At 37.7% G+C, this 26,157-nt stretch overlaps 1 protein-coding gene across 1 annotated transcript in view; it reads right to left on the bottom strand.

Annotated features, from left to right (window-relative positions):
* LOC126088338 (neural-cadherin-like) overlaps positions 1-26,157 on the bottom strand; it is a 296,369-nt gene that overhangs the window by 2,490 nt on the left and 267,722 nt on the right. The window contains exon 22 of the mRNA XM_049906473.1: positions 21,900-22,020. Within this exon, the coding sequence (XP_049762430.1) occupies positions 21,900-22,020 (121 nt within the window). The remainder of the gene's footprint in view (positions 1-21,899; positions 22,021-26,157) is intronic.

A 26,157-nucleotide genomic window follows, 5' to 3' on the forward strand; every position in this document is an offset into this window, starting at 1 on the left:
ATTGTTACTTCCTCATACAATATGCTAATCCACACTAGACATGCAGTGTTGGGGTAGTACCACCTGATGTCAGATGTAAACATACCTCCTCAAGATGCTCTGTAACATGACAACAGTTTCCACCTTATTTTTCACCCAGGAGAACCCTGAACTGAGTGTCCTCCTTGTCAAGAACAAGCTGTAGATTTCATGCTTATTTTTCTCTGTTTATGAAGACTCTCAACTTTAATATTTTAACCCATGTTGTGTTAAAAGTTTTATTTCCCATAATTTTATAATGGTTATCAATAACAAATCTCACTTTAGAACACAGATATCTTTTTAATAAGTTTTCATGATAGACTTTTGCTTCTGTGTTTTATTTGGACCATTGGACAGGACATGAAGTAAGAAAGAAACCCGTGTGCAAATGCCCTTGAGATTATCATGAAGGCAGTGGTGAGTGATAAAACACACAAATGTGTGCTTCCTTCTTTGTTCCAATCATGTCCAAAGGTGTAAATAAAACATGGAAGCAAAAGACTTTCATGAAACCACATTAAAAAGATATCCATGTTGTAATATATTGGTTAAAATACTTAGGTTAGCAGTCTTCATAAACAGATAATAACAGACATGAACTCTGCAGCTTGTAGCTGAAAAGGACGTCACTCAGCTCAGGGATGTCCTTGGTGAGAAAGAGGGCAGAAATTCTCATCATATTGCACAGCATCTTGAGGAGGAATGTTTATGTCTGACATCAGGTCCTACCAACCTCAGACTACACACCTAATATGGATTAGCATATTTCACACAGAAGTAACAATAATTTGTGAAAACCCATTATAGAGATGGCCATCTACAAAAGCAGTACTTATTTATATAAATGACCATGAACTTAAATTAAAGCTGTTGTAACACAATCCGATGAGGAGAATGAAGGTGGCTACTGGAGTCTTTCCTGTCAGACCATTTCAGTTGTTACAACAGAAGAAAGAAGACAGTCAGCAGGAGATGTTTCAAATCATGCCAACTTGCCACAAAAAGTTATGGAAAGGTCTAGGCAGAAAGTCCTCTTGTCACTAAAAAATAAAAATGATTACTGCACATTTAATCAGGAATTCTGAAATAAAATGTCCCACTAGATTAAACTTCACCAAAAGTAGTCAGTATAATTTATATTCTACCTTTTCCATATAGTGAATTTTCATTTGAATGCAACATGGGAGCTGCAATTCTAATAATGATCGTGGAAAAACAGTACTGTACCAGTAATAATAAGCAGACAAACACTAGTGTAAATGTCACATTCCGTACTAACTTGCAGCAGTGCCTATGAGTGAAATGATCAGAAAAGATGAGGAATGTACTTCTGTGGAAGAAAAAAAATTTCAATTTTACAACATGTAGATTCGCATGTTAGATGAGGAGTTCAGTTAGTGTAGGAACTTGGACTTCCCCTTTGATCCTGAATGTGATTGTGAGAAACCAGCCTAACATTGAAGCCAATGTGAGACAATCTGGTTCACTGGCAAACAAGCATACATACATTAGGCCATCAGCATATGATTTTTTTTTTTTTTTTTTTTTTTTTTTTGATAAACTTGTTGCAGAGTGGACTTTGACTTGATGGCAACATACTGATAGAAAAGGTTTGCTGCGAAAAATGAGGATGCCCAACGTCCCAGCTTCAAATGGTCAGACTGAGTGATTTAAAACTGTGTAGTGAAAGTGTAAGTGTTGATAGCAGAACTGTGAACCAATGCAAAGGAGATCTATAAATATCTTTAATGAATATGATCCAAAAACATATTTTTAATGTTCATTACACTGGTATTTTTTGTAGCAGGTTACCAAGTAGTCTGAAGCTTAAGGGACCAGTCAACCAGAATCAACGCACAAAGAAGTGGAACACAGAAGTACTAAGAAATGAAGAGATGCAGTTCAATTTCTCTGAGGCTGTAGACACTGCGATATTAAATAGCTCAGTAGGCAGTTCATTTGGAGAAGAATGGACATCTATAAAAAGGGCAGTCACAGAAGTTGGAGAAAAAAATGTAAGTACAAGGAAACCATGGGTAACACAAGAAATACCTCAGTTGACCAACAAAAATGGAAGTACAAAAATGTTCAGAGAAACTCAGGCATACAGAAATACAGGTCACTTACAAATGAAATAAACAGGAAGTGCAGGGAAGATAAGGCAAAATGGCTACATGAAAAATGTGAAGAAATAAAAAAAGAAACGATTACGGGAAGGACTTGCTCACCATATAGAAAAATTAAAACAAACTTCAGTGACATTAAATGTAAGGGAAGTAACATTAACAGTACAGTGGGAATTCCATTGTTAAATGCAGGATAGAGGGCAGACAGGTGGAAAGAGTACATTGAGGACCTCTATGAGGGAAAGGGCTTATCCGATAATTTGAGTGAAGAAGAAACTGGAGTTGATAGGGAAAAGATAGGGGATCCAGTATTAGAATCTGAATTTAGAAGAGGTTCAGAAGACTTAATATTAAATATGACAGAAGGGATAGATAATATTCCACCACAACTTATAAAATCACTGGGACAGGTGGCAACAAAACAACTGTTCACATTGGTTTGTAGAATGTGTGGAACTGGTGATATACCATCTACTTCAGGAAAACATCATCCACACAATTCCCAAGATTGCATGAGCCAACAAGTGTGTGAAGAAGAATGGAAAAGGAAACTGTGGATCTGTTAGATGATGATCAGTATGATCTTAGGAAAGGTCAAGATACCAGAGAGTCAGTCCTAACATTGTGGTTGATAATGGGAGCAAGACTGAAGAAAATTCAAGACATAGGATTTCTTGACCTGTCAAAAGTGTTCAACAATATAAAATGGTGCAAGGTATTCGAAGTCCTGAGAAAAATATGGGTAAGCTATACGGAAAGACGGGTGATATACAATATGTACAAGAATCATGAGGTAACAATAAGAGTGGAAGACCATGAACGATGTGCTTGGATTAAAAAGGGATATAAGACAGGGTTGTAGTCTTTAAATAAAAGAAAGGTTCCAGAGCAGGATTAAAATTCAAGATGAAAGGGTATCAGCGTTACAATCCACTGATGACATTGCTATCCTCACAGAGAGTGAAGAAGAATTACAGGACTTGTTGAATGGAATGAACAGACTAATGAGTACAGAATATGGATTGAGAGTAAACAGTAGAATGACAAAAGTTATGAGAAGTAGCAGAAATGAGAACAGTGAGAAATTTAACATCATAATTGGTGATCATGAAGTAGATGGAGTTAAGGGATTCTGCAACCTAGGCAGCAAAATAACCCATGATGGATGGGGCAAGGAAGACATAAAAACCAGACTAGATTTGGTAAAGAGTTACTCCTGGCCAAGAAAAGTCTATACTGGTATAAAACATAGATCTTAATTTAGGGAAGAAATTTTTGAAAACATACAGTTGGAACACAGCATTTATGACAGTGAGACATGGACTGTGGGAAAACCAGAACAGAAGAGAGTACAAGCATTTGAATGTTGAAAATTTGATGGACTGATAAGGTAAAGAATGATGAGGTTATCAGCAGAATCAGTTAGGAAAGGAATGTATGGAAAACACTGACAAGAAGAAGGGATAGGATGATAGGACATCTGTTAGGGAGTAAGGGAATAACTTCCACTTTACTACAAGGAGATGTATAGAGCGAAAACTGCACAGAAGATAGAGTTTGGGGTTGCAAGTGTTACTCTGAGATGAGAAGGTTGGAACAGAAGAGGAATTTGTGGTCGATTGCATCCACCCAGTTAGTAGACTGATGAATCACACACACATACATAAACACAAACACAAACACACACACACACACACACACACACACACACACACACACACACACACGGAAAATATTACAAAGTGATATCTTATGTTTTAAAGGCAAGAAATGCCACAGAGGAAAACTGAGTAAGCAGAGATAACCATTTTAGTTATGGTCAGTGCTGATGGATCTGAAAAATTACTTTCTTTGGTAATTTAAAAAGACAAGGTGTTCCAAAAATATGAGAACTCTGCCCACTAATTATGATTCCAACAGCACTGCATGGATGGTCAGATATATCTTCACATCCACCATGCATGCATTCGATGCTGAAATTGAGGCAAAAAATAGGAAAATGATGCTGCTACTTAACAGATGCCCAGTGCACCCTGACAACCTCCAGCTTAGAAATATTAAGTTAGTGTCCCTGGCTCCTAATTGTACAAGTGAGCTGTTAGATCTGAAAATAGTCCATTCATTTAAATGGAAAAATAGAAAAATGCTCTGCCAGAAGGCTATATTTATGCATGATAATGGCATGGACCTCAAATCTATGACCATATAACATTTGGGTGCTATGCATTACCTAGCCAAAGCATGGATGGGTGTGACTCCTTTAACTGTTTCTAACTGTTCCATGAAAGCAGGATTTAAGTTTACAGAAAACACACAGGATCCTCTGGAAGAAGATTTGTCGGAGCCTACTGGTATACGCATATCATCTGTGTTTCAAGAATATTTCAGAGCTGATGCTTCAGTTATCACTTCAGAGGTGCCAATAGTAGACAGCATCATTACCAAACATTTTGAATAAGGGAGGAAAGATGTGATTGTGAAGAGGATGACAAAGTTTATGACCAAGAACCAGTTGTGCCAAGTAGTAGAGAAGCTGTGGAATCTGCTAACACTTCGAGGCGGTACACTGCAAATGCATCACATAACAATAATGCATTTGATGCTTTGTATACTGTAGAGAGACATGTAGATTTAATTGCTGTGAGAAAGAAACAGAAGCAATTAATTATTTCAGATCTTTTTAAAAAGGCAATATTTAAATTGTTTTAATTTTATATTTTGAGCAATATAGAGAGAACGACATTTTCATTTGTTGTGTTTCCTTTGCTTTCCTATATTTTACACTTTTCTGCATTTTACACTTTTTGAGTCAGTCCACTGAAAAGTGTAAAAAGGGGACTTTCCTATATTTCAATATTTGTAGGCCCAATGTGATCTGACACAGTGGAAATGAGAGAACATTTTATTGAGCTAATCTCATGCTGTCAACTCATTAAACCAGTGGTGAAATGTTGTACTGTTGTTTTGTGAGTTAATGTCACCAGAAGCCTGCTGCCAATGTTCCAAACACTTATATTCAGTCTGCTGCCAATGTTCCAAACACTTATATGCAGTCACTCCTATCATAAACTAATAAAAATTTATTGGATTTAAATTCTCATGTTTCAGCTTAGTTATATTTTCAGTCCAACTGATGAAACAAATGACTGCCAAGAAAGCTGAAATGGGCATAACTTCATTACAATGGGTGCCACTACATACTACCTGTTATTAAAAACATTGCGATGAATAACAACCCAAACTATCTCCAAAAAATCTGAGTGGCACTGTTACAGACTTTGCCTTGGAATGTATAATTTAAAAACTCAGAAGAGAGATCATAGACACAGAAGTGCCCAGATAAACAGAGAGAATCTGAAACAAAAATCTTTGTTTTTTAGAAGTGCACAAATTTGGACTGTTCTAAAAAATTTAAGAATTACAACATAGTCCAAATAGGCTGTATGTTTTTTGTTATTTGACCTTATTTTCATTCTTGGTGAGGCCTTGAACACCCATGAAAATAAAATTTAAAAATGGTCTACAAGTGTAATTTCATGACAAGAAACGCCACTACTAAATTTTCTGTGGTTTGTTCAGAGGCTACAGAAACTGATCAACATTATTTATTGTACTTCCCAATGTGTGTAAATTATTTCTCATGTGATCACAAATAACAAAATGCAGAAAAAGACTGCTTAATACAAAATGCTCTAAGCTACTCATTCTGAAGGCAAAGACAAAGGTGTATTCTGTACTTAATACAAGAGATAATAATTAACATGACAGTGACCCAATGGAAAGATTTACACTGATTCATATGCTTTTGGAACATAAATTTCTCTTTCCAGTATGTAGGGAAACAATGGACAACAGTGAAAAGTCCATTAGACCTGAAAAACAGGAAGAGTCACACATAATGCACAATAACAGACAAGTAACATATCACTGTTATAGTTATTTTCTGCATTTCCATTCATTATCATTCCTTAAGATCTTCTGTTTATCTGTCTAAATTGCAAAGTCCATGTTTTCATATTTTTCTGGTTGAATAGAAATCATTATGCACACCCTTTCTTGTGCTTTACTGAAGCTTAACACTGTCAAGACCAAGTATATTGATCTGAACTACCAGAAATAAAATCAGTAAAATCTTACTCTCATGACAAAGTAAACAATGTGACACAAAAAAATTTAGTACAGTTTTGCCCACGGGCAGTCACAAAAGAGGAATTATGGGAATTCTTTGTTTCCACCAAGATCTCACTATTGCAAGTGTTGTGAAACTTGGAGCAGGTTTGCAAGAAGTTCTAAAAACTGTAAAAACAGTAACTGTGTGTTGTAAAATAAATGTGTTGCAATGTTAGGCTGATCAGATGACATGTATAAAAATGAACTAAAAGTAGCAAACAGAGTTTTTAAGAGACGCACTAGGTACATCAGCGGATAAAAAAGTGATTATGGTAGACATACGGTACAGGCATGATCTTATCAAATCTTCTTGTGTAAATAAAGAAGTCTGAAAAGCAAATGCAAATTACAGAAAGATCTGCAAGACCACTTAAAATGGTTTTTTCTTGCTATTGATGGTCTGAAAAGAAAGCACTTCACAACAGGTGGAACGCATGTAAATAAATGGGGCAAATCACTTCTTAGCCAGAAAATCAAAGTGCTAGTGAAAAGTGTTTTTCTAGAAGTCAGAAATGTGATACAATTTCATTGGCAACTATAAATAAGGCTGCAAAGTATCTTCCCTGCCAGCTCAGCAGAAATAGAATGTAAGGAAACATTAGTTACAGAAGAAAGTACTGAAGAAGAAGCAGCTATGTTAACAGTGGCAACTCATGGAACAACACAACCAAGAAGAAAGAAAAAAGAAACAGCAAGAGTGGCAGCATATCCAGTTACAGAAACAACTGCACCATTAGATGATACAGATGTGCATCATGCTGCAATGTTTAAACTACCCCCAAATAAGAACACAATATGTTAGAGCAAGACATCTGCCATGAAGAAATGGGAATTTTTACTGGCCACAGATGAGGACAGCACCTCCACATTGTAGACCAGAAGTGCTCTTCAGATGAAAGTGAAAAGAAAGCAGACACAAAAAGGGAAGTGGTGAATCAAATATGCCTATCAGAAGCCTCAAATTTATAGTGGTTCATCGAAATGTCCACTCACTCCAAGACAAAATCAAAAAACTACTAGGTCTACAACTTTGCTTCTGCTATTTATTCTCAAAGTTCGGGGCTTTATTGTCAAAAACTTACAGAAAAATTACGATTCATAGTATTTCCCATTGCTGGCCACTACATTCTCCCATCTTTTGAATAGCATACGAATCCCGTGGTGGAAGAACTGGGAGTCTTTTGTGGGGGATCCATGAATCGATTCAATTTTGCACTTGTTCATATGATCGGAAGTGCTGGTCAGCCAGACTGTATACCACTGATCAAAAAAGGTGGTAGTCAGAGAGAACAACATAGGGAGAATACGGCGGGAGTGATAGGACTTCTCATTTCAACGTTTCCATGTATATTTTGACTGGTTTTGCAACATGGGGCCGAGCACTGACCTGCTACAAAATTACCTTTACGTGTCTATCACTGTATTGTGGCTGTTTGTGTTTCACTGTTGAGCTCAAATGCATCAATTGCTTTCGATAATAATGTCCTGTGACTGTCTTCATCTGTTTCAGTAGCTACGAAAACGTTCTGTCTTCCACCGCCATGCTGTTCTTTGTCATCAAAATCACCATTCTTATGGCAGTGAAAACATTCTCTACACATTATTCCACTAATAGTTCCCTCACCATTGGTCTTACCCATCATTTTAAGAGCCACAGCCACAGGTTTCTTCATGTTAAAGCAGAAAATTAAAACTTCACCCAGACGGTGAGAAACGAGTACATAAGCTGATGTACTTAATCGATAATAACCTTATGATGCAATCACAAATCGACTTAATATTTTTATGGCATTATGCTTACAGATGCCTAAGCTTTTGGTATTGCACCTATGACCAACCACCTGAACCTCACTTGCTGCTACTGTTGTCTATTGCAAAACGGCGTAAACAAAATTGTAGACATAATGGAAGTATAATTGTCAGACCAATTACAAGAATATCTGTTATGTGCTTTAGTGAGCATTGTCTAACTGATGACATGTTAGCAAACATGAATATACAGGGTTTTGTTATGCCAGCTTATTTCGTAGAAAAATATCTGCTCATAAGTAATCGTGAAAGACGGAATCAACTTTTGTGCTTGAAATGTATGAAAAAGATTTTGAAATTTATGCTGTAGAACTAACTTAAATAAACTTTTGTGCCTACTGATACATCTCAGAAGTTGGCATTACTAATAAGCAAATCAGTCCTTTGTTTCTGATGCTAGTTTCCATTGAAAGTAGTGTGATTATTGGCTGTTCTTGTAGTAAGCTAACTTCTACTGCTTTTTATACAAATAAAATGAGTAAGTGTAAAAGTAACTTGAAGAAACACAAATTTGCAGGTAAAAGATATGTGAGACCTGCATTTTCTTCTGAAGTACTCAAAAACATGTGTGCTATAGTGAAGAAAACCACGATAATGTTTCTGAAGAGACCACAGCCCCTGTTGTTGTTGTGGTCTTCAGTCCCAAGACTGGTTTGATGCAGCTCTCCATGCTACTCTATCCTGTGCAAACTTCTTCATCTCCAAGTACCTTCTGCAGCCTACATCCTTCTGAATCTGCTTAGTGTATTCATCTCTTGGTCTCCCTCTATGATTTTTACCCTCCACGCTGTCCTCCAATACTAAATTGGTGATCCCTTGATGCCTCACAACATGTCCTACCAACCGATCCCTTCTTCTAGTCAAGTTGTGCCACAAACTCCTCTTCTCCCCAATTCTATTCAATACCTCCTCATTAGTTATGTGATCTACCCATCTAATCTTCAGCATTGTTCTGTAGCACCACATTTCGAACGCTTCTATTCTCTTCTTGTCTAAACTATTTATCGTCCATGTTTCACTTCCATACATGACGACACTCCATACAAATACTTTCAGAAACGACTTCCTGACACTTAAATCAATGCTCGATGTTAACAAACTTCTCTTCTTCAGAAACGCTTTCCTTGCCATTGCCAGTCTACATTTTATATCCTCTCTGCTTTGACCACCATCAGTTATTTTGCTCCCCAAATAGCAAAACTACTTTAAGTGTCTCATTTCCTAATGTAATTCCCTCAGCATCACCCAACTTAATTCGACTGCATTCCATTATCCCCGATTTGCTTTTGTTGATGTTCATCTTATACCCTCCTTTCAAGACACTGTCCATTCCGTTCAACTGCTCTTCAAAGTCCTTTGCTGTCTCTGACAGAATTACAATGTTATCGGTGAACCTCGAAGTTTTTATTTCTTCTCCATGGATTTTAATACCTACTCCGAACTTTTCTTTTGTTTCCTTTACTGCTTTCTCAATATACAAATTGAATAGCATCGGGGAGAGGCTACAACCCTGCCTCACTCCCTTCCCAACCACTGCTTTCCTTTCATGTCCCTCGACTCTTATAACTGCCATCTGCTTTTTGTACAACTTGTAAATAGCCTTTCGCTCCCTGTATTTTACCCCTGCCACCTTCAGAATTTGAAAGAGAGTATTCCAGTCAACACTGTCAAAAGCTTTCTCTAAGTCTACAAATGCTAGAAACGTAGGTTTGCCTTTCCTTAATCTTTCTTCTAAGATAAGTCGTAGGGTCAGTACTGCCTCACATGTTCCAACATTTCTACGGAATCCAAATTAATCTTCCCTGAGGTTGGCTTCTACCACTTTTTCCATTTGTCTGTAAAGAATTCACGTTAGTATTTTGCAGCTGTGACTTATTAAACTGATAGTTCGGTAATTTACACATCTGTCAACACCTGCTTTCTTTGGGATTGGAATTATTATATTCTCCTTGAAGTCTGAGGGAATTTCGCCTGTCTCATACATCTTGCTCACCAGATGGTAGAGTTTCGTCAGGACTGGCTCTCCCAAGGCTGTCAGTAGTTCTAATGGAATGTTGTCTACTCCCGGGGCCTTTCAGTGCTCTGTCAAACTCTTCACGCAGTACCATATCTCCCATTTTCATCTTCATCTACATTCTCTCCCCCATTTCCATAATATTGTCCACAAGAACATCGCCCCTGTATAGACCCTCTATATACTCCTTCTACCTTTCTGCTTTCCCTTCCTTGCTTAGAACTGGGTTTCCATCTGAGCTCTTGATATTCATGCAAGTGGTTCTCTTTTCTCCAAAGGTCTCTTTAATTTTCCTGTAGGCCATATCTATCTTACCCCTTGTGAGATAAGCCTCTACATCCTTACATTTGTCCTCTAGCCATCCCTGCTTAGCCATTTTGCACTTCCTGTCGATCTCATTTTTCAGACATTTGTATTCCTTTTTACCTGCTTCACTTACTGCATTTTTATATTTTCTCCTTTCATCAATTAAATTCAGTATCTCTTCTGTTACCCAAGCATTTCTACTAGCCCTCATCTTTTTACCTACTTGATCCTCTGCTGCCTTCACTATTTCTTTTCTCAAAGCTACCCATTCTTCTTCTACTGTATTTCTTTCCCCCATTCCTGTCAATTGTTCCCTTATGCTCTCCCTGAAACTCTGCACAACCTCTGGTTCTTTATGTTTATCCAGGTCCCATCTCCTTAAATTCCCACCTTTTTGCAGTTTCTTCAGTTTTAATCTACAGTTCATAACCAATAGATTGTGGTCAGAGTCCACATCTTCCCCTGGAAATGTCGTACAATTTAAAACGTGCTTCCTAAATCTCTGTCTTACCATTATATAATCTATCTGAAATCTTCTAATATCTCCAGGGTTCTTCCATGTTTACAACCTTGTTTCATGATTCTTGAACCAAGTGTTAGCTATGATTAAGTTATGCTCTGTGCAAAATTCTACCAGGCAGCTTCCTCTTTCATTTCTTAGCCCCAGTCCATATTCACCTACTACATTTCCTTCTCTTTCTTTTCCTACTGTCGAATTCCAGTCACCTATGACTATTAAATTTTCATCTCCCTTCACTACCTGAATAATTTCTTTTATCTCATCATACATTTCATCAATTTCTTCATCATCTGCAGAGCTAGTTGGCATATAAACTTGTATTACTGTAGTATGTGTGGGCTTCGTGTCTATCTTGGCCATAAAAATGCGTTCACTATGCTGTTTGTAGTAGCTTACCCGCACTCCTATTTTTTTTATGCATTATTAAACCTACTCCTGCATTACCCCTATTTGATTTTATATTTATAACCCTGTATTCACCTGACCAAAAGTCTTGTTCCTCCTACCACCGAACTTCACTAATTCCCACTATATCTAACTTTAACCTATCCATTTCCCTTTTTAAATTTTCTAACCTACCTGGCCGATTAAGGGATCTGACACTCCACGCTCCGATCCGTAGAAAGCCAGTTTTCTTTCTCCTGATAACGATGTCCTCCTGAGTAGTCCCCGTCCGGAGATCTGAATGGGGGACTATTTTACCTCCGGAATATTTTACCCAAGAGGACACCATCATCATACAGTAAAGCTGCATGCCCTCGGGAAAAATTATGGCTGTTCGCAGTACCACAACAGCAAGGCCGTTTTGGTTAGTGTTACAAGGCCAGATCAGTCAATCATCCAGACTGTTGCCCCTGCAACTACTGAAAAGTCTGCTGCCCCTCTTCAGAAACCACACGTTGGTCTGGCCTCTCAACAGATACCCCTCCATTGTGGGTGCACCTACGGTACGGCTATCTGTGTCATTGAGGCATGCAAGCCTCCCCACCAATGGCAAGGACCATGGTTCATGGGGGGAGGGGGGGGGGGGGGGGGCACAGCCCCTAGTGCATCAAAAAGGAAAGTAACTTTAGAAACAGGTGACAGTGGTAAAAGTAATGATATCATGGCAATCAAACCTATTTACAGTGATTTGGCAAATCCTGAGTTACTAAAGAAGTGTTTACATGGAAAGACCCAGTATGTGAATACCAAGCAAGGTGGTGCAGTGGTTAGCACACTGGACTTGCATTCGGGAGGATGACAGTTCAATCCCACGTCCGGTCATCCTGATTTAGGTTTTCCGTGATTTCCCTAAATTGCTCCAGGCAAATGCCGGTTCCTTCGATAGGGCATAGCTGACTTTCTTCCCCACCCTTCCCTAATGCAATGAGACCAATGACCTCACTGTTTGGTCTCCTCCCCCAAACAACCCAACCCAACCCAGAACATGAATGAGTCCTTCAGTAATGTTGTGTGGTACCGTGTGCTTAAAAATGTATTTGTTGGCCTTATGACTCTAAAGTTAGCAGTGCCTGATGCTGTAATACCTTTTAATGGTGGGAACTACACACGACTTAAGGTTCTGGAGAAGTTAGGGGTAAGATTTGGACAGAAGACAGCTAAAGGACTGTGGGAACTGGATGAGCTTCGTGTATGTGAAGCAGAGCTAGCTGCTCAGCAAATGACAAAAGAAGTGAGAAAGAAAAGGAGGAGGCAAGCACTGGGCTGTTGTGACACTGAAGAAGACACAGACTATGGGCCAGGGCAATTCTAGTGCATAAAAGATGCAGAAATGTAAGTCTGTATAAGAATTTGTAATAAAAAAGTTTTAAACCTCAGTATCTCTGGACTACATTTTTTTGCAATAAATGGCCTGTTTTCTAAAAAGGTACTGATGGTACAGACATGAAATTTTCACAGCATGCCAGAGTGTGAGATTCAACACACATGGAACTAGGATAATTAAAATATCCTGAGTTGTTTTGTTTTTATGTTCATTTATATACAAAATTCTGTCAAAAAATAGAGTGTTTGAAAAAGAAAAGATAACATGCCGCACAATACAATTTTAGTAATAATTCTAGTTAAGTGTATCTAGGAAGGTTCATTCAATAATTATGGAAAATTGTAAGTTGGTGTCTTAGAAAGTTTCCAAGGTAATGGGTCACAAAATTCAATAATTTTACATTAGCGGCAAAGGACATACAGCGTCCCCTTAACAACTTTAAGGTAGTCTTGATGATATCAGCAACCTGAACAAATGAGTTATGGTATGTGGAGGTTTTAGCAGTGACTTCAATAAAGTTTCAAAAGATTGGGATGATCTTTTGGATATTTGCAACACACAACTTGCTCCCAACTATAAATACCCCCACCAGAGTCACAAGTTTACCAACATCACTATTGATATGGTATTGGTAAGCAACACCACTATGCACAGATTCTTGAAATATCTTCAACACTGAGCTTAACTAAATGAATAGAAACTGCGCAAATGGGACAAACCTTCAACCAACAAAAAGGTTGAGAAGTTTATAAATCTACAAAGGAAGGAAACATGAGTTGATGTGTATATGTGTGAAAGTGCAGATGAAAAGTTCCTTTTAAACTGGAATTTTCCCATTATGCCTAAAAAGTGCCAACCTCAAACTGCTATTCAAACAAGGTAAAAAGGACAAAGTGACTAACTATAGGCTCTTTGCTCTACTCCATGTGATCTCAAAATTCATAGAAAAAGTTTTTCAAAGAAGAGTGGTAGATTTCCTGGAAAAGCACAAAATGTTATCTATGGCACAGTATGTTTTCAGAAAGGGCCAGTTAAGTGATACAGCGGTTTTTGAACTTTTAAATGCAGTATTTCAAAAATTAAGTTATGGTGAATGTGTCAGTGGAATACATCTAGATCTCTCTAAGGCTTCTGATATCATAGATCACACTAAACTCTTGCTGAAGACCAACAACATGCTCATCACAGGAACATCCAGCAACTGTATAAGATTGATAAGATCTTACATAAGTGGACAAATGCAAGTGGCTGAAGTGCATCACCACAAATTAGGACAACATCACTGAAAGCATGACCCATTAAATACGAAGGGCCACAAAGATCAGTGTTGGGATCTCTTCTATTTCTACTATCTGTCAGACAGGGGGAAGCAAATTATCATTTGTGGGGAGTTCAATGTTGATTCCCTGAAAGAGTGTAATAGGAAGAATGACCTTGTAGAATCACTCAGTTCTTTCAATTTGAGCTCCATCATTGATTTTCCTACTCGGATAACTAAGAACAGCAGTACATTGATAGATAACTTTTTTATAGACCAAGATAAGTTTAAGGACGTAAATGCTTATCCTGTTGAGAATGGTCTTTCAGATCATGGTGCACAGCTAGTTACAGTAAATGACATAGCTCCAGTATAGCAGTATATCAAATCAGACTTTCAAAGCAGTGCGTTCAATTAACAATATAAATATTGCAAACTTTAGGGAAAGCCTTCAGCAGCTAGATTGGGATGAAGTGTATAAGGAACCCGATGCAAACTTGAAATATAACTTATTTCACGATACATTTTTAAGGGTATTTGAAAATTGTTTTCCCAAGAAAATAGTTAAACATAATTCCAAGAAAACATATAAAAAAACCTTGGCTAACTAAAGGAATAAGAATATCTTGCAACCGTAAAAGAGAACTGTATCTAACAGCAAGATGAAGTACTGACCCCGAAATTGTTCAATATTAAAAAAAAAAAAATGGTTCAAATGGCTCTGAGCACTATGGGACTTTAACATCTGTGGTCATCAGTCCCCTAGAACTTAGAACTACTTAAACCTAACTAACCTAAGGACATCACACATACCCATGCCCGAGTGTTCAATATTATAAAAACTATTGTGCGGTACTAAGAAAAGTTATTAAAAAGTGCAGAAGCATGTGTATCATGTCTGATATCAGTAACTCTGATAATAAAATTAAAGTAATTTGGAATATTATTGAAGGGAAACAGGGCAACCAAGAGCACAGGAAGACTTAAGTGCCATAAAACTGAATGACAAGTGTACTAACAAACAATCAGAAATTGAAAATATTTTCAATACACATTTTTTAAATGTTGTGGGGAAAATAGGATCTAGATCTTCACTATAAGAGGCAAGGCTACTAATAGAAGAGGCCATACCTGTGCTGTTTGAAACAACTGTAATTCCACCAACCTCTCCCTCTGAAATCAGTAAAATAATAAACTCACTGAAAAGTAAAAGCTCTTACAGAATTGATAGTATTTCCAGCAAGGTACTTAAAGCTTGTTCCCCACAGATAAGTAGGATTCTCAGCCACGTATGTAATAGCTCTTTGGAGCAAGGTGTTTTCCCCGATAGACTGAAATATGCCATTGTAAAACCATTGCATAAAAAGGGGGATACGTCGGATGTCAACAACTACCGCTCAGTTTCTAACAGCTCTATCAAACATTTTTGAGAAAGTAATGTATTCAAGAGTAGCCTCCCATATTTGTAAAAATAAAGTACTAACAAATTGTCAGTTTGGTTTTCAGAAAGGCTTTTCAACAGAAAATGCTATATTCGCTTTCACTGATCAAATATTAAATGCTCTGAATAACCATTGGTATTTTTTTGTGATCTCTCAAAGGCCTTTGATTGTGTAAATCATGGAATTCTTTTAGATAAGCTAAATCATTATTGTTTGAGGAGGGCAGTGCACAAATGGTTTAATTCATACTTAACTGGAAGAATGCAGAAATTTGAAATAAGTGGTTCATGTAATGTTAAAACAACAGCTGATTCCTCAAACTGGGGGGCTATTAAGTACAGGGTCTCACAGGGTTCGGTCTTAGGTCCTTTACTGTTCTTGATATACATTAATGACTTACCATTCCACATTGATGAAGATGCAAAGTTAGTTCTCTTTGCTGATGATACAAGTATAGTAATAACATCCAAAAACCAAGAACTAAGTGATGTAATTGTAAATGATGCTTTTCACAAAATTATTAAGTGGTTCTCAGCAAACGGACTCTCTTTTAAATTTGGATAAAACACAGTATATACAGTTCCGTACAGTAAATGGCACAACTCCAGTAATAAATATAGACTTTGAACAGAAGTCTGTAGCTAAGGTAGAATTTTCAAAATTTTTAGGTGTGTCCATTGATGAGAGGTTAAACTGGAAGCAACACATTGATGGTTTGCTGAAACGTCTGAGTTCAGCTGCGTATGCTATTAGGGTCATTGCAAATTTTGGTGATAAGGATCTCAGTAAATTAGCTTACTATGCCTACTTTCATTCACTGCTTTCGTATGGCATCATATTCTGGGGTAATTCATCGTTGAGTAGAAAAGTATTCATTGCTCAAAAATGTGTAATCAGAATAATTGCTGGAGCCCACCCAGTCATCCTGCAGACATCTATTTAAGGATCTAGGGATCCTCACAGTAACCTCACAGTATATATATATTCACTTATGAAATTTATTGTTAATAATTCAACCCAGTTCAAAAGTAATAGCAGTGTGCATAGATATAACACCAGGAGAAAGGATGATCTTCACTATGCAGGGTTAAAAATCTGACTTTGGCACAGAAAGGGGTAAATTATGCTGCCACAAAAGTCTTTGGTCACATACCAAACAGCATCAAAAGCCTGACAGATAGCCAACTAACATTTAAAAATAAATTAAAAGAATTTCTAGATGACAACTCCTTCTACCCATTAGCTGAATTTTTGGATATAAATTAAGGGAAAAAAAAGAACTACTTAAACATTAGTGTCATGCAATATTTTGTGTAATGTAATATCTTGTACAGACATCTTTTATTAACCTGACATGTTCCACATCATTACAAAGTGTCATATTCATGATCTATGGAACAATTATTAATCTAATCTAATCTATATGGAATGACCTGAAAAAATTCTGTGAGAACATCATTCAGTTTGCTAATGATACTAGTGTGCTAGTTAGTGGGAAATAAAAATTAAATGCTTCAGAAGTATATAGCAGAGACACTGAATAATAGTGAAATCTCGTTCAGTCACAACATGTTGGTAATACATCCAAGTAAGACAGTGCCACTAAGTTTCTGCAATCTGAAGAACACTGAGCAGACTGTTCAGATTCAGATATCTGATAAAGAACTTTGGAGTGTAGACAATGCAAAGTCTTGTGTTTTAGGCTCCAAAATAATTGTAAAAGGGAGGCATATATTGAAAAAGTGTATGATAAATTAAGCACTGCATGCTACTTAATGAGGATATTCAAAGGATGCTGCAACAAGATTGTCTGAAAACTTTATACTTTGTCTACACAGTGTGTCCCAGAAATGTAGCGAGAAACCTCTAAGGGAAGTGGGGCACATCAAAAGGATTGAGAATTGCATAGCAACCTATTGCTGCAAACATCATTGTACACCACTAGGTGGTGCTGCACACAAGAGTACTGGAGGGGAACATGACGACTTCCTCATTTGAGTGCCAGCCAGTACACAAGGTAAGTGGAATGGTATACGAACTGTGAGGTTGCAAACTTTCACTTAATGTGTGGAGCAGCTCAGTGCAGTGGATGAGCCACTGGATCCATTTATCAATAACACTTCCCAGAGAAACAATAACTGTACCACACTTCGTTTGCACATCTGCATCAAAATTTGTGTGAATATGGGTCATTAAGAAGTTGTTGGGCTACTGAGGGCAGGCCGTGGTTGGTGCATTTGGTCATTACGGAAGAAAGCATGTTGGGGGGGGGGGGGGGGGGGGTGCAGCATTGCCAGCATATGTGTCATTGCATCGGACATAAGAATGTCATTGCATCGGACTTAAGAATGCCTCGAAGCAGTTCCCAACACGCTTTGAATGCCAAGTCTTTAAAAGCCTTTCATCTCCTAAGGGTGCAGTTAGGGCTTACTGATGACCATCCCATACATGTGTGTTTTGCACCAGTGGTTTCTGCATCAAAGTGACCAACATGTGCATTTCCCATCTTAAGTGATGTTCACTGATGAGGCCACGTTCACTAGCGGTGGTGTTTTCAATCACCACAATAAGCATTTCTGAGCATCAGAAAAACCCCATTGTGTGCGGCACAACATAGTTTCACAGTTAATGTGTGAGCAGGTATGGTTGGTAGCTGCATAGTCAGGCCATAACTTTCACCATCCCACTTGACTGCCATGAATTATCAGACCTCTCTGGAGCAGGTACTTCTTGGCTTGCTTGAAATTTTACAGAAAATGTGAGGCACAGCATTTTGGTTCCAACATGTGGGGCACCTGCTGATTTTGGACTGGCTGTACATAGGCATTTGAACAGGTCATTTCCGCATCAATGGATTGGGTGTAGTGGACTGGTTCCCTGGCCCCCGTGCTCACCAGATTTATCAAGCCTTAATCTCCATCTGTGGGGAGCCACAAAATCAATCACATATCATGATCCTGTGGAGTCTGAAATCGATCTCATCACGAGAATAGTCAGAACATCTGCTCCAAGTCAAAAAAACTCCTGGTTTGTTCAAGCATATCCAGGCTGTCAATGCTCCATCAGTGTCAGGCATGCATAGTCTTGGATGGTGAAAGTTGCTAGAATCTGTTGTAACATTAGGGCTGTATTCATGTGGTACACTGTGTGTACTCATTATATCCAATAAATGTTTCAGATTAATCATTCTCTTGTTTCCTTTCTGATCTTTGACCTCTGCTACTGCTTACAGTTGATATTTTTGGCCATGGCTTGCAGTGCAATTCTCAAACTTTATGATGTGTGCCACCTTTTCTAGAAGTTTGTCGCAACATTTCTGGGACACCCCGTATATACTCAAAACTTAACTATAAAATTATTTTCTGGGGTAACTCTTCTCACAGCTAAAAAGCTGTTAGTCTACAAGAAAGGATTACAAGAATAATGGAAGGTATAAAATTGAGAAAAACCTGTAGACCACCTTTAAACAGCTGGAAATCCTCCCACTTCCACAGATCTATGTGTATGAGATGCCTGTTTTCATGAAAAATGTTTACTGAAAAATCCCATTCTCTTCCCAGAAAATGAAAGTGTTCACTCCCATAAAAAAGGCAAAAAGGAAACTTTCAAACAGTGTCAGTGAACACCAGCTTAAATAAAAAAGAAACCTCACATTATGGTAAAGTTAGTTGGCATAAGTTTCCCCCAGATATTAAGTCAATAAATGACCTGAAAAAGTTCAGGTCAGCTGCTAAGGCATATCTGATTCATCACTGCTTCTATAGCCTGCAGGAGTTCTTCCAGGGATGTATTATATAAATGAATTACTTTAGTAGTGATTCTCCAACAGAAAGAGGTTCCTACTCAAAGGTCTGAAGATGACCACAGTAGTGGTCGAAACCGGTCACCTTGTTAAATAAATTGTGATCAAGACTGTTTTTAATAGTAATTATTATATAAATGTTGGTATCTTTAAGTACCTTAATTATCTACCATGTAGACAATAATGTAATACAAATATCAATTTACCTGTACAGTATATGCTCTTTCTGCTTTTACAATGTATTCTCTTTCCACTTGTACAATATATATTCTGTACACTATAACTTAATGCACATTTAATGTAAAATAGTGTAATTAATGTAATTTTAAATTCTGTAATATTACATTTTGTTAGACACTGACTTATGCTGCATCAGAATGTACCATATGTGTACTACATGATTACCTGGGCCAACAAGGATCTAATCTATCATGAAAAGGAAAATTTTTCTCCACTTTTAAATTTTTGAATCCCAATGAGAGACAAGAATGAGGCAACAGTGAAAGTAAAGCTGTGAGGGAAGGTCGTAAGTCCTGCTTGGACAACTCAGTTAGTAGAGCACTTCGCTGTGAAAGGCAAAGGTCTTAGGTTCAAGTCCTAGCTCAGCACACAGTTTTAATCCACCAGTAAGTTCCACATCAGCCTACATGCTGCTGCCAAGTGAAAATTCATTCTGGAAACAAGCCCACAGGCTGTGGCTAAGCCATGTCTCCATAATATCCTTTCTTCCAGTAGTGTTTGTCCCACAAGGTATGCAGGAGAACCTCTGTGAAGTTTGGGAGGTAGGAGATGAGGTACTGGCAGACATAAAGCTGTGGGGGCAGGTCGTGAGTCATGCTTAAACAGCTCAATTGTTAGACCACTTGCCCATCAAGGCTAGGTCCCAGGTTTGAGTCTTGGTCGGGCAAATGTTTAATCAGTTTCAAAGTTGAAACTATAACGGTGTTGACACTCCTGAAGTTAAGCATACCTATCTGCTATTAAAATCATGCCTTCAGTGTTGGTATTGCGAGATCTGGACAGAGCCAGTCTTGCAGCAGTGGGTACAAATATTACCTGGAGCTATTACATTTTGTTTGCAATGGACAGTATGCTGGCCTTCAATACATGCATGAGTTCAGTATCTGGGCTCTCACTGCAACTGGAACTGAATCACACTTGGATCCTATTTGAGAGTTTGTGTTACTTTTATGAACTTCATTCACTATTTAGGTCTTTTGGTTTGCTAGTCTCACTTGTACCTCCCTTGCTTTTGTTACCAATGTATCAAAAACTACTCTATGGATTCTACTGCAGCATTGCTTACAGTATATGCAACAAACTGAATAACACTAATGACAATTTTTTTCAGCTACCACAACAACTGAAGCAGTATTTAATTCTGGCAGCCCAGTCCCTACCATCTTTCTAGCCCTCCAGTGAGACGAAAGACACAAATGTTTGCTGCTTGTGTCAGGACTTTACCACCTTGGTAAAGGACCCCAACTTATATCAGACTTCAGTAGTTCATTTGCTGCACAAGTTGTCACTTTTCTCAGATCAAGTGACACTCTTTTATGACAAGATATTTGCGAGAATCTAACTGTATTCATAAGATTCGTTTAGGACCTGCACATCTGAAGTTTCCTAACATTAAGGTAGTATGAGCAATCATATTCATTGACATAAACATCAGACTTCAGTTGTACATTTCCTGCACAAGTTGTCACCTTTTGACCTATCACACAGAAATGTCCCATGTCTCAACAGACTGGGAATAAGAAGGTAGGTTGTGGAGATAGTGGGATATCTGCTTGGGAGTGGTAGGAATCATTTAAGGGAATAATCTCTCATTTCACTGTGTGATTCAGTTGTGTAAGTTGTAATGAGGTGAATGCACCTTTGTTGCTGGCTGGAGTGTTGGTAAGTACATTCAAAGTATAGGAGGGTATGACATGTCTATTTATGTATTAGGTTTTTAGAGTAGCATCGTACAGTGGAGTGCTTGTTAAGACCTACGACGTAAAGTGTGGCAAATTGCTCATTACTGCAAATTTACTGAGGATGAGTAGCAAGACTGCAAGGCAGATTTTTCATGTGGAATCAGTGGCAGCTATCAAAGTGAAGGTATTATCAGTGGTTAGTTATCTTAAAATGGATAGAGATTCTTTTAGATCCACCAGTGAGATGATAGTTAATGACAACAAATGTGCCTTACTGAACAGAAGAGGACATATGAAACAAACTAAATGTCATGAAGTTGCAAAGGAATGAGGGTAAAGTGTCCTGGCTCTGGGTGTAGATCAAAAGGCATCATCTGTTTATTTAAATCAAATTAAGTGGTTTAGGGTTCTGGTTGACTTGGAAGAATTCTTCTAATAAGCCCATGACCAAGAAACCATAGTAGGGGACCATGTGAGTGTCAGTGGTTGTGAAATTATTTATAAATGTATCTTACAAATGCAGGATAGATATTGATGAGGATATAGTTGGGGATACATATAAATGAAAAGGCAGGACAGTTGCAGCCACAAAGTTCTGCTCATTATTTGGGTCAGCAATTGATAGGCCCTGCATATTTTAAGCCAGAACAGCATAGCAGTTATTGGTGTCACCACTTGAAACATAAACCTATTACAGCATTTCAGTTGTTAACAAGATGTAATGTCTTCATATGTACTTACACTTCATGTTGACCTTCTTCTTCACTTTCTGTGGATTTATGTCTGTATGAGTGCGCCAATTTATGAAACTTTGGCCCCCATTTGCTCAGGAAGTCAAATTCTTGGTCTCCTTCTTCTGTCCCTGTAACAAGGTGTCTTATGTTGCCACTGAAACAGGTCAAGTCAAGCATAACATCAAATTGCTGCACAGGAAGCAATGTCTCAGCTTTCTCCCTGCCTGTCTTGACAATACATTCTGAGCTCATATCCTTCTCACCTTCTGTTTTTTTTTTTTTTTTGTATTTTCCAACAGCATCACATTCTTCTTTTCCCCAGCACAATAGACTGTCCACAATCACAAATTCTCATCTATATCTATGTCAATACTCTGTGAACCACTGTGAAGTACACAGCAGAGGATACACCCCACTTTTTCCCATCCCATTCCATTCCAACACGGGAAGAATGACTGTTTAAATGCCTCTATGCATGCTGTAATTAATGTAATCTTGTCCTCATGAACCCTATGGGAATAATATATATGGGATTTTAGTGTATTCCTAGTCATCATTTAAAGACTATTCTTGAAATTTGCTAGCAGGCTTTCTAAGGATAGTTTTTCATCTTTCCTCAAAAGTCTGCCAATTCACTTCTTTCAACATCACTGTGACCCTCTACCATGGATCACACAAACCTGTGACCATCCATGCTGTCCTTCTCGGTATACATTAAATAACCCCTTTAGTCCTATTTGCTACAGGTCTCCCACACTTGAGCAGTATTCTAGGATGGGTCACACGAGTGATTTGTAAGCAATCCCTTTTGTAGACTGAATTTCTCTAGTATCCTACTAACAGAGTGAAGTCTGTTCAACTCAAAATCCCTTTCAAGTGGATGAGGCATATGTTATCTATGTGGATACATAAATTTTCCATTTACAATAACAATATTAGGAAAATAAGTCTGCAGCAAAAAGTTAAGAACATTTTTAAGATTTTTTTCCTGAACTACTTATACAATATGACATAGCTGATTTAAACCTGATATTACTACCCTTGTACTGATTATGATATGTTACAAAGGCCCCCTGTATGCTAAAAAGACCCATTATCAGCAGTGTAACTATTGTCAAGACATTTAAATATTACTAGATATTTAGTAATGATTCAAAAAGTGCAAGAAAATCATTGACTAAAGAAAACTCTTCAGATAGAAATACAGGTTAACTGATTAGCTACAAAATTGGAGAAATATGTCTGTTAACATCACAGCAGTCAATGGAATGAGAAGCACCTTAAATAGACTAGTTCGTAAGACTTACACCATAATATTGAGTGAAATATAGTTCATATAACGAGAAAAACATGTAAGTGAACAGAAGTTTAACCATTCAGCTGCTGTTACCCAGTGTATTCCATTACTTATTCAGTGATGTTGAACGCCATTTGGGTTTTTAGCAGCTACACTTAATGAGTATATGTCTACATAGCAAGTATTCATATAGAGTAGCTGTACTTTTATACTCCTCACTGCTTCCCTCAGTATTGCACATAAATATTTTTGGTGTTCTGCCCTGACTTTTGAGTTCCTTTTAATGTGAATGAATATTGTTGTGTTTTTGCATTCCTAACACATAATATGTGTAGTCATACAGCATATTAGAGAGGTCAGGTCCTCATGGAATCTGCAGCTTGATCTATCTAAGATCTGGACATTATTCATGTTAGTGATTAGCTTCAGTACATCAAACTGCAACACTTGGTAGCTGCTAAGAGGAATGTGACCATTCTTTTTAATCAAAACCAGCCACAAAGAGAATTTTTTATGTTTCTCATACCCCTCTGAAATCTGATGCGTACCCAAGAAATTATAATTACCAATTGGACAAAATACTGGAATTATTGTATCATCTGTTGATCTTGCCACACAACCATCCTGTTTACCATGCAACATCTGGTTGGTGTTTTCTTTGACATAGAAAAAGCATGCAATATTATTTGGAGGTATAACATCCTATCAAAACTCCACAAACAGAAATTTCATGGACAATGTCTTACATTCATTCAGTCCTTCAAGTGTAAATATCTTTTCAAGTACTGTATCAGTCATGTCTGTCATCGTTTCTACCATTAGATTGGTGCCTCTTTGGTATCCACTTAACTTGACATAGTTGGGAGATTACTTCCCTTCCTTGGATTTCTACCACAGTGAATTGTAATATGATCATTTATAGAAAATAACATATCAACCCTAATAACAATTATAGTATTATTAACTACTATTACACTTTATTATTACATAAGAATTCAATTTTCAGCACTTATTATATCATACACTGACAACACTAATAACATGACAAAAAGCTGCCCCAATAATAACACTGTCACACTGTATTCAATCCAGAACATTCATTGTGCATAGGAAATCGAAAACCCAAAGGGCAAAAGACACACTAATTTTCTAAAGTTCCTTAGCCATATCTCAAGGGAAGCTGACAGAGCTCATTTGCACACTTTGTACAAGTCTTTTGTGTAATCCTGGCTCAATTATAGGCACATGGTTTATGGAAAAGCAAATACTTCATACTCAAAAAATTATTTTCTGTTTTCATAATGAGGGGATCAGACTTACAATAGCTGCATTTGAGATCTGACCTAGACAGAAATCAGTTCTAGACATGCTCAGGCCGGTGAGACACCATATGTAAACCAATACAGCTCTCCTTGCAGTGCCAGGCTTTTATTTATCACCAACAGTAAGTGGAATCTCATCTAGTACTGGAGTACATCTTTACAAATCAACGCCAAGCTATGAGGCCATATGGGAGTCTCACATACTGAGACACAGAGACATAATGCTCAATTGAGAGTGGATTAAGTCACTGTCCTGGTCACTGAGGAGGACCTAATTAGCTGTAGAACTGCTGAGATACAGGAGCAACTCACTATGTTTCTGAATGAATATTTTATTAAATTTTAGGTACTATATGAGGTTTAAATAGATGACTCCAAACACTGAGACCCCATCAGCTGCTCTGCAGTATTCCCTGAAAGTGCACTCAAGATAATTTAGCAAACAAATTTTCAGTTAATGTGATTTTAATGGGATTAGAACAGAATCAGATACAAATGAGCTATGAAATTCCTCACCTCCTTTAACTCCATAAATATTCTTCTAATTGTCGAGTCTACTTACACAGCAGATTAAAAGTCCACAAAATCTTGAATTCCCTTTGCCAACTGCAAGTGTCATTCTGCTGCATACTATGACATTTTGGCATTGAGAACTCAGACAAAATTGCCAAGGATGCCTGCATGAGACAAACTGTGCTACAGCACTTCCCTTTTGAGACAAAGAAACTTGCAATAAGAGGCTCAATGGAGGGCTACATTTGTTGATGAACAACGAACTGAACATAGGTAACTTTTTTGAGCCACTGAAAGGAGATTAAATAACTCCAGTAAGGCTCCTAGTAGCACACTATCCTAAGATGCATGGGGTACTTCTCCATCGATAGGACCCAACAGAATGAATAGCTTGAGTGATTGTTGCGTACAAATTTTGGTATGAAATTTTTTAATTAAGTCCGCCCCTCGTGGTCTCGCTGTAGCGTTCTCGCTTCCCGAGCACGGGGTCCCGGGTTCGATTCCCAGTGGGGTCAGGAATTTTCCCTGTCTCGAGATGACTGGGTGTTGTTGTGTCATCTTCATCATCATCATATTTCATTCCCATTACGGTCGGAGGAAGGCAACGGCAAACCACCTCCATTAGGACCTTGCCTACTAAGGCGGTGCGGGTCTCGCGCATTGTTCCCCTATGCTCTGTAAAGAAGCATGGGACTTCATTTCCATTTTCTTTTTAAATTAAATGTCTGTTTATCACTACAGACTGATTACTCATAGCTGCCCCACTACTTGTTTATTGCAATCTTCTATTGATCAGAATACAAAATCAAATATATCTAACATAAAACTAAATATATCTAAAAACAAAGATGATGTGACTTACCAAATGAAAGTGCTGGCAGGTCGACAGACACACAAACGAACACAAACATATACACAAAATTCTAGCTTTCGCAACCAACGGTTGCCTCGTCAGGAAAGAGGGAAGGAAAAGGAAAGACAAAAGGATATGGGTTTTTCATTATAACATAAAACTAAACTAGTTTTGTGCAGAATAAGCTCACTGATTGAGAGGAACATGATGGTTGACCTGTAAGTTCAATATAAGAGTTTTTTAATCCAAGATTATTTATATTTTTACAAGTAGAAGAACA

Source organism: Schistocerca cancellata, chromosome 6 (genome assembly GCF_023864275.1).
Source record: "Schistocerca cancellata isolate TAMUIC-IGC-003103 chromosome 6, iqSchCanc2.1, whole genome shotgun sequence".
NCBI classification, from domain to species: Eukaryota; Metazoa; Arthropoda; class Insecta; order Orthoptera; family Acrididae; genus Schistocerca; species Schistocerca cancellata.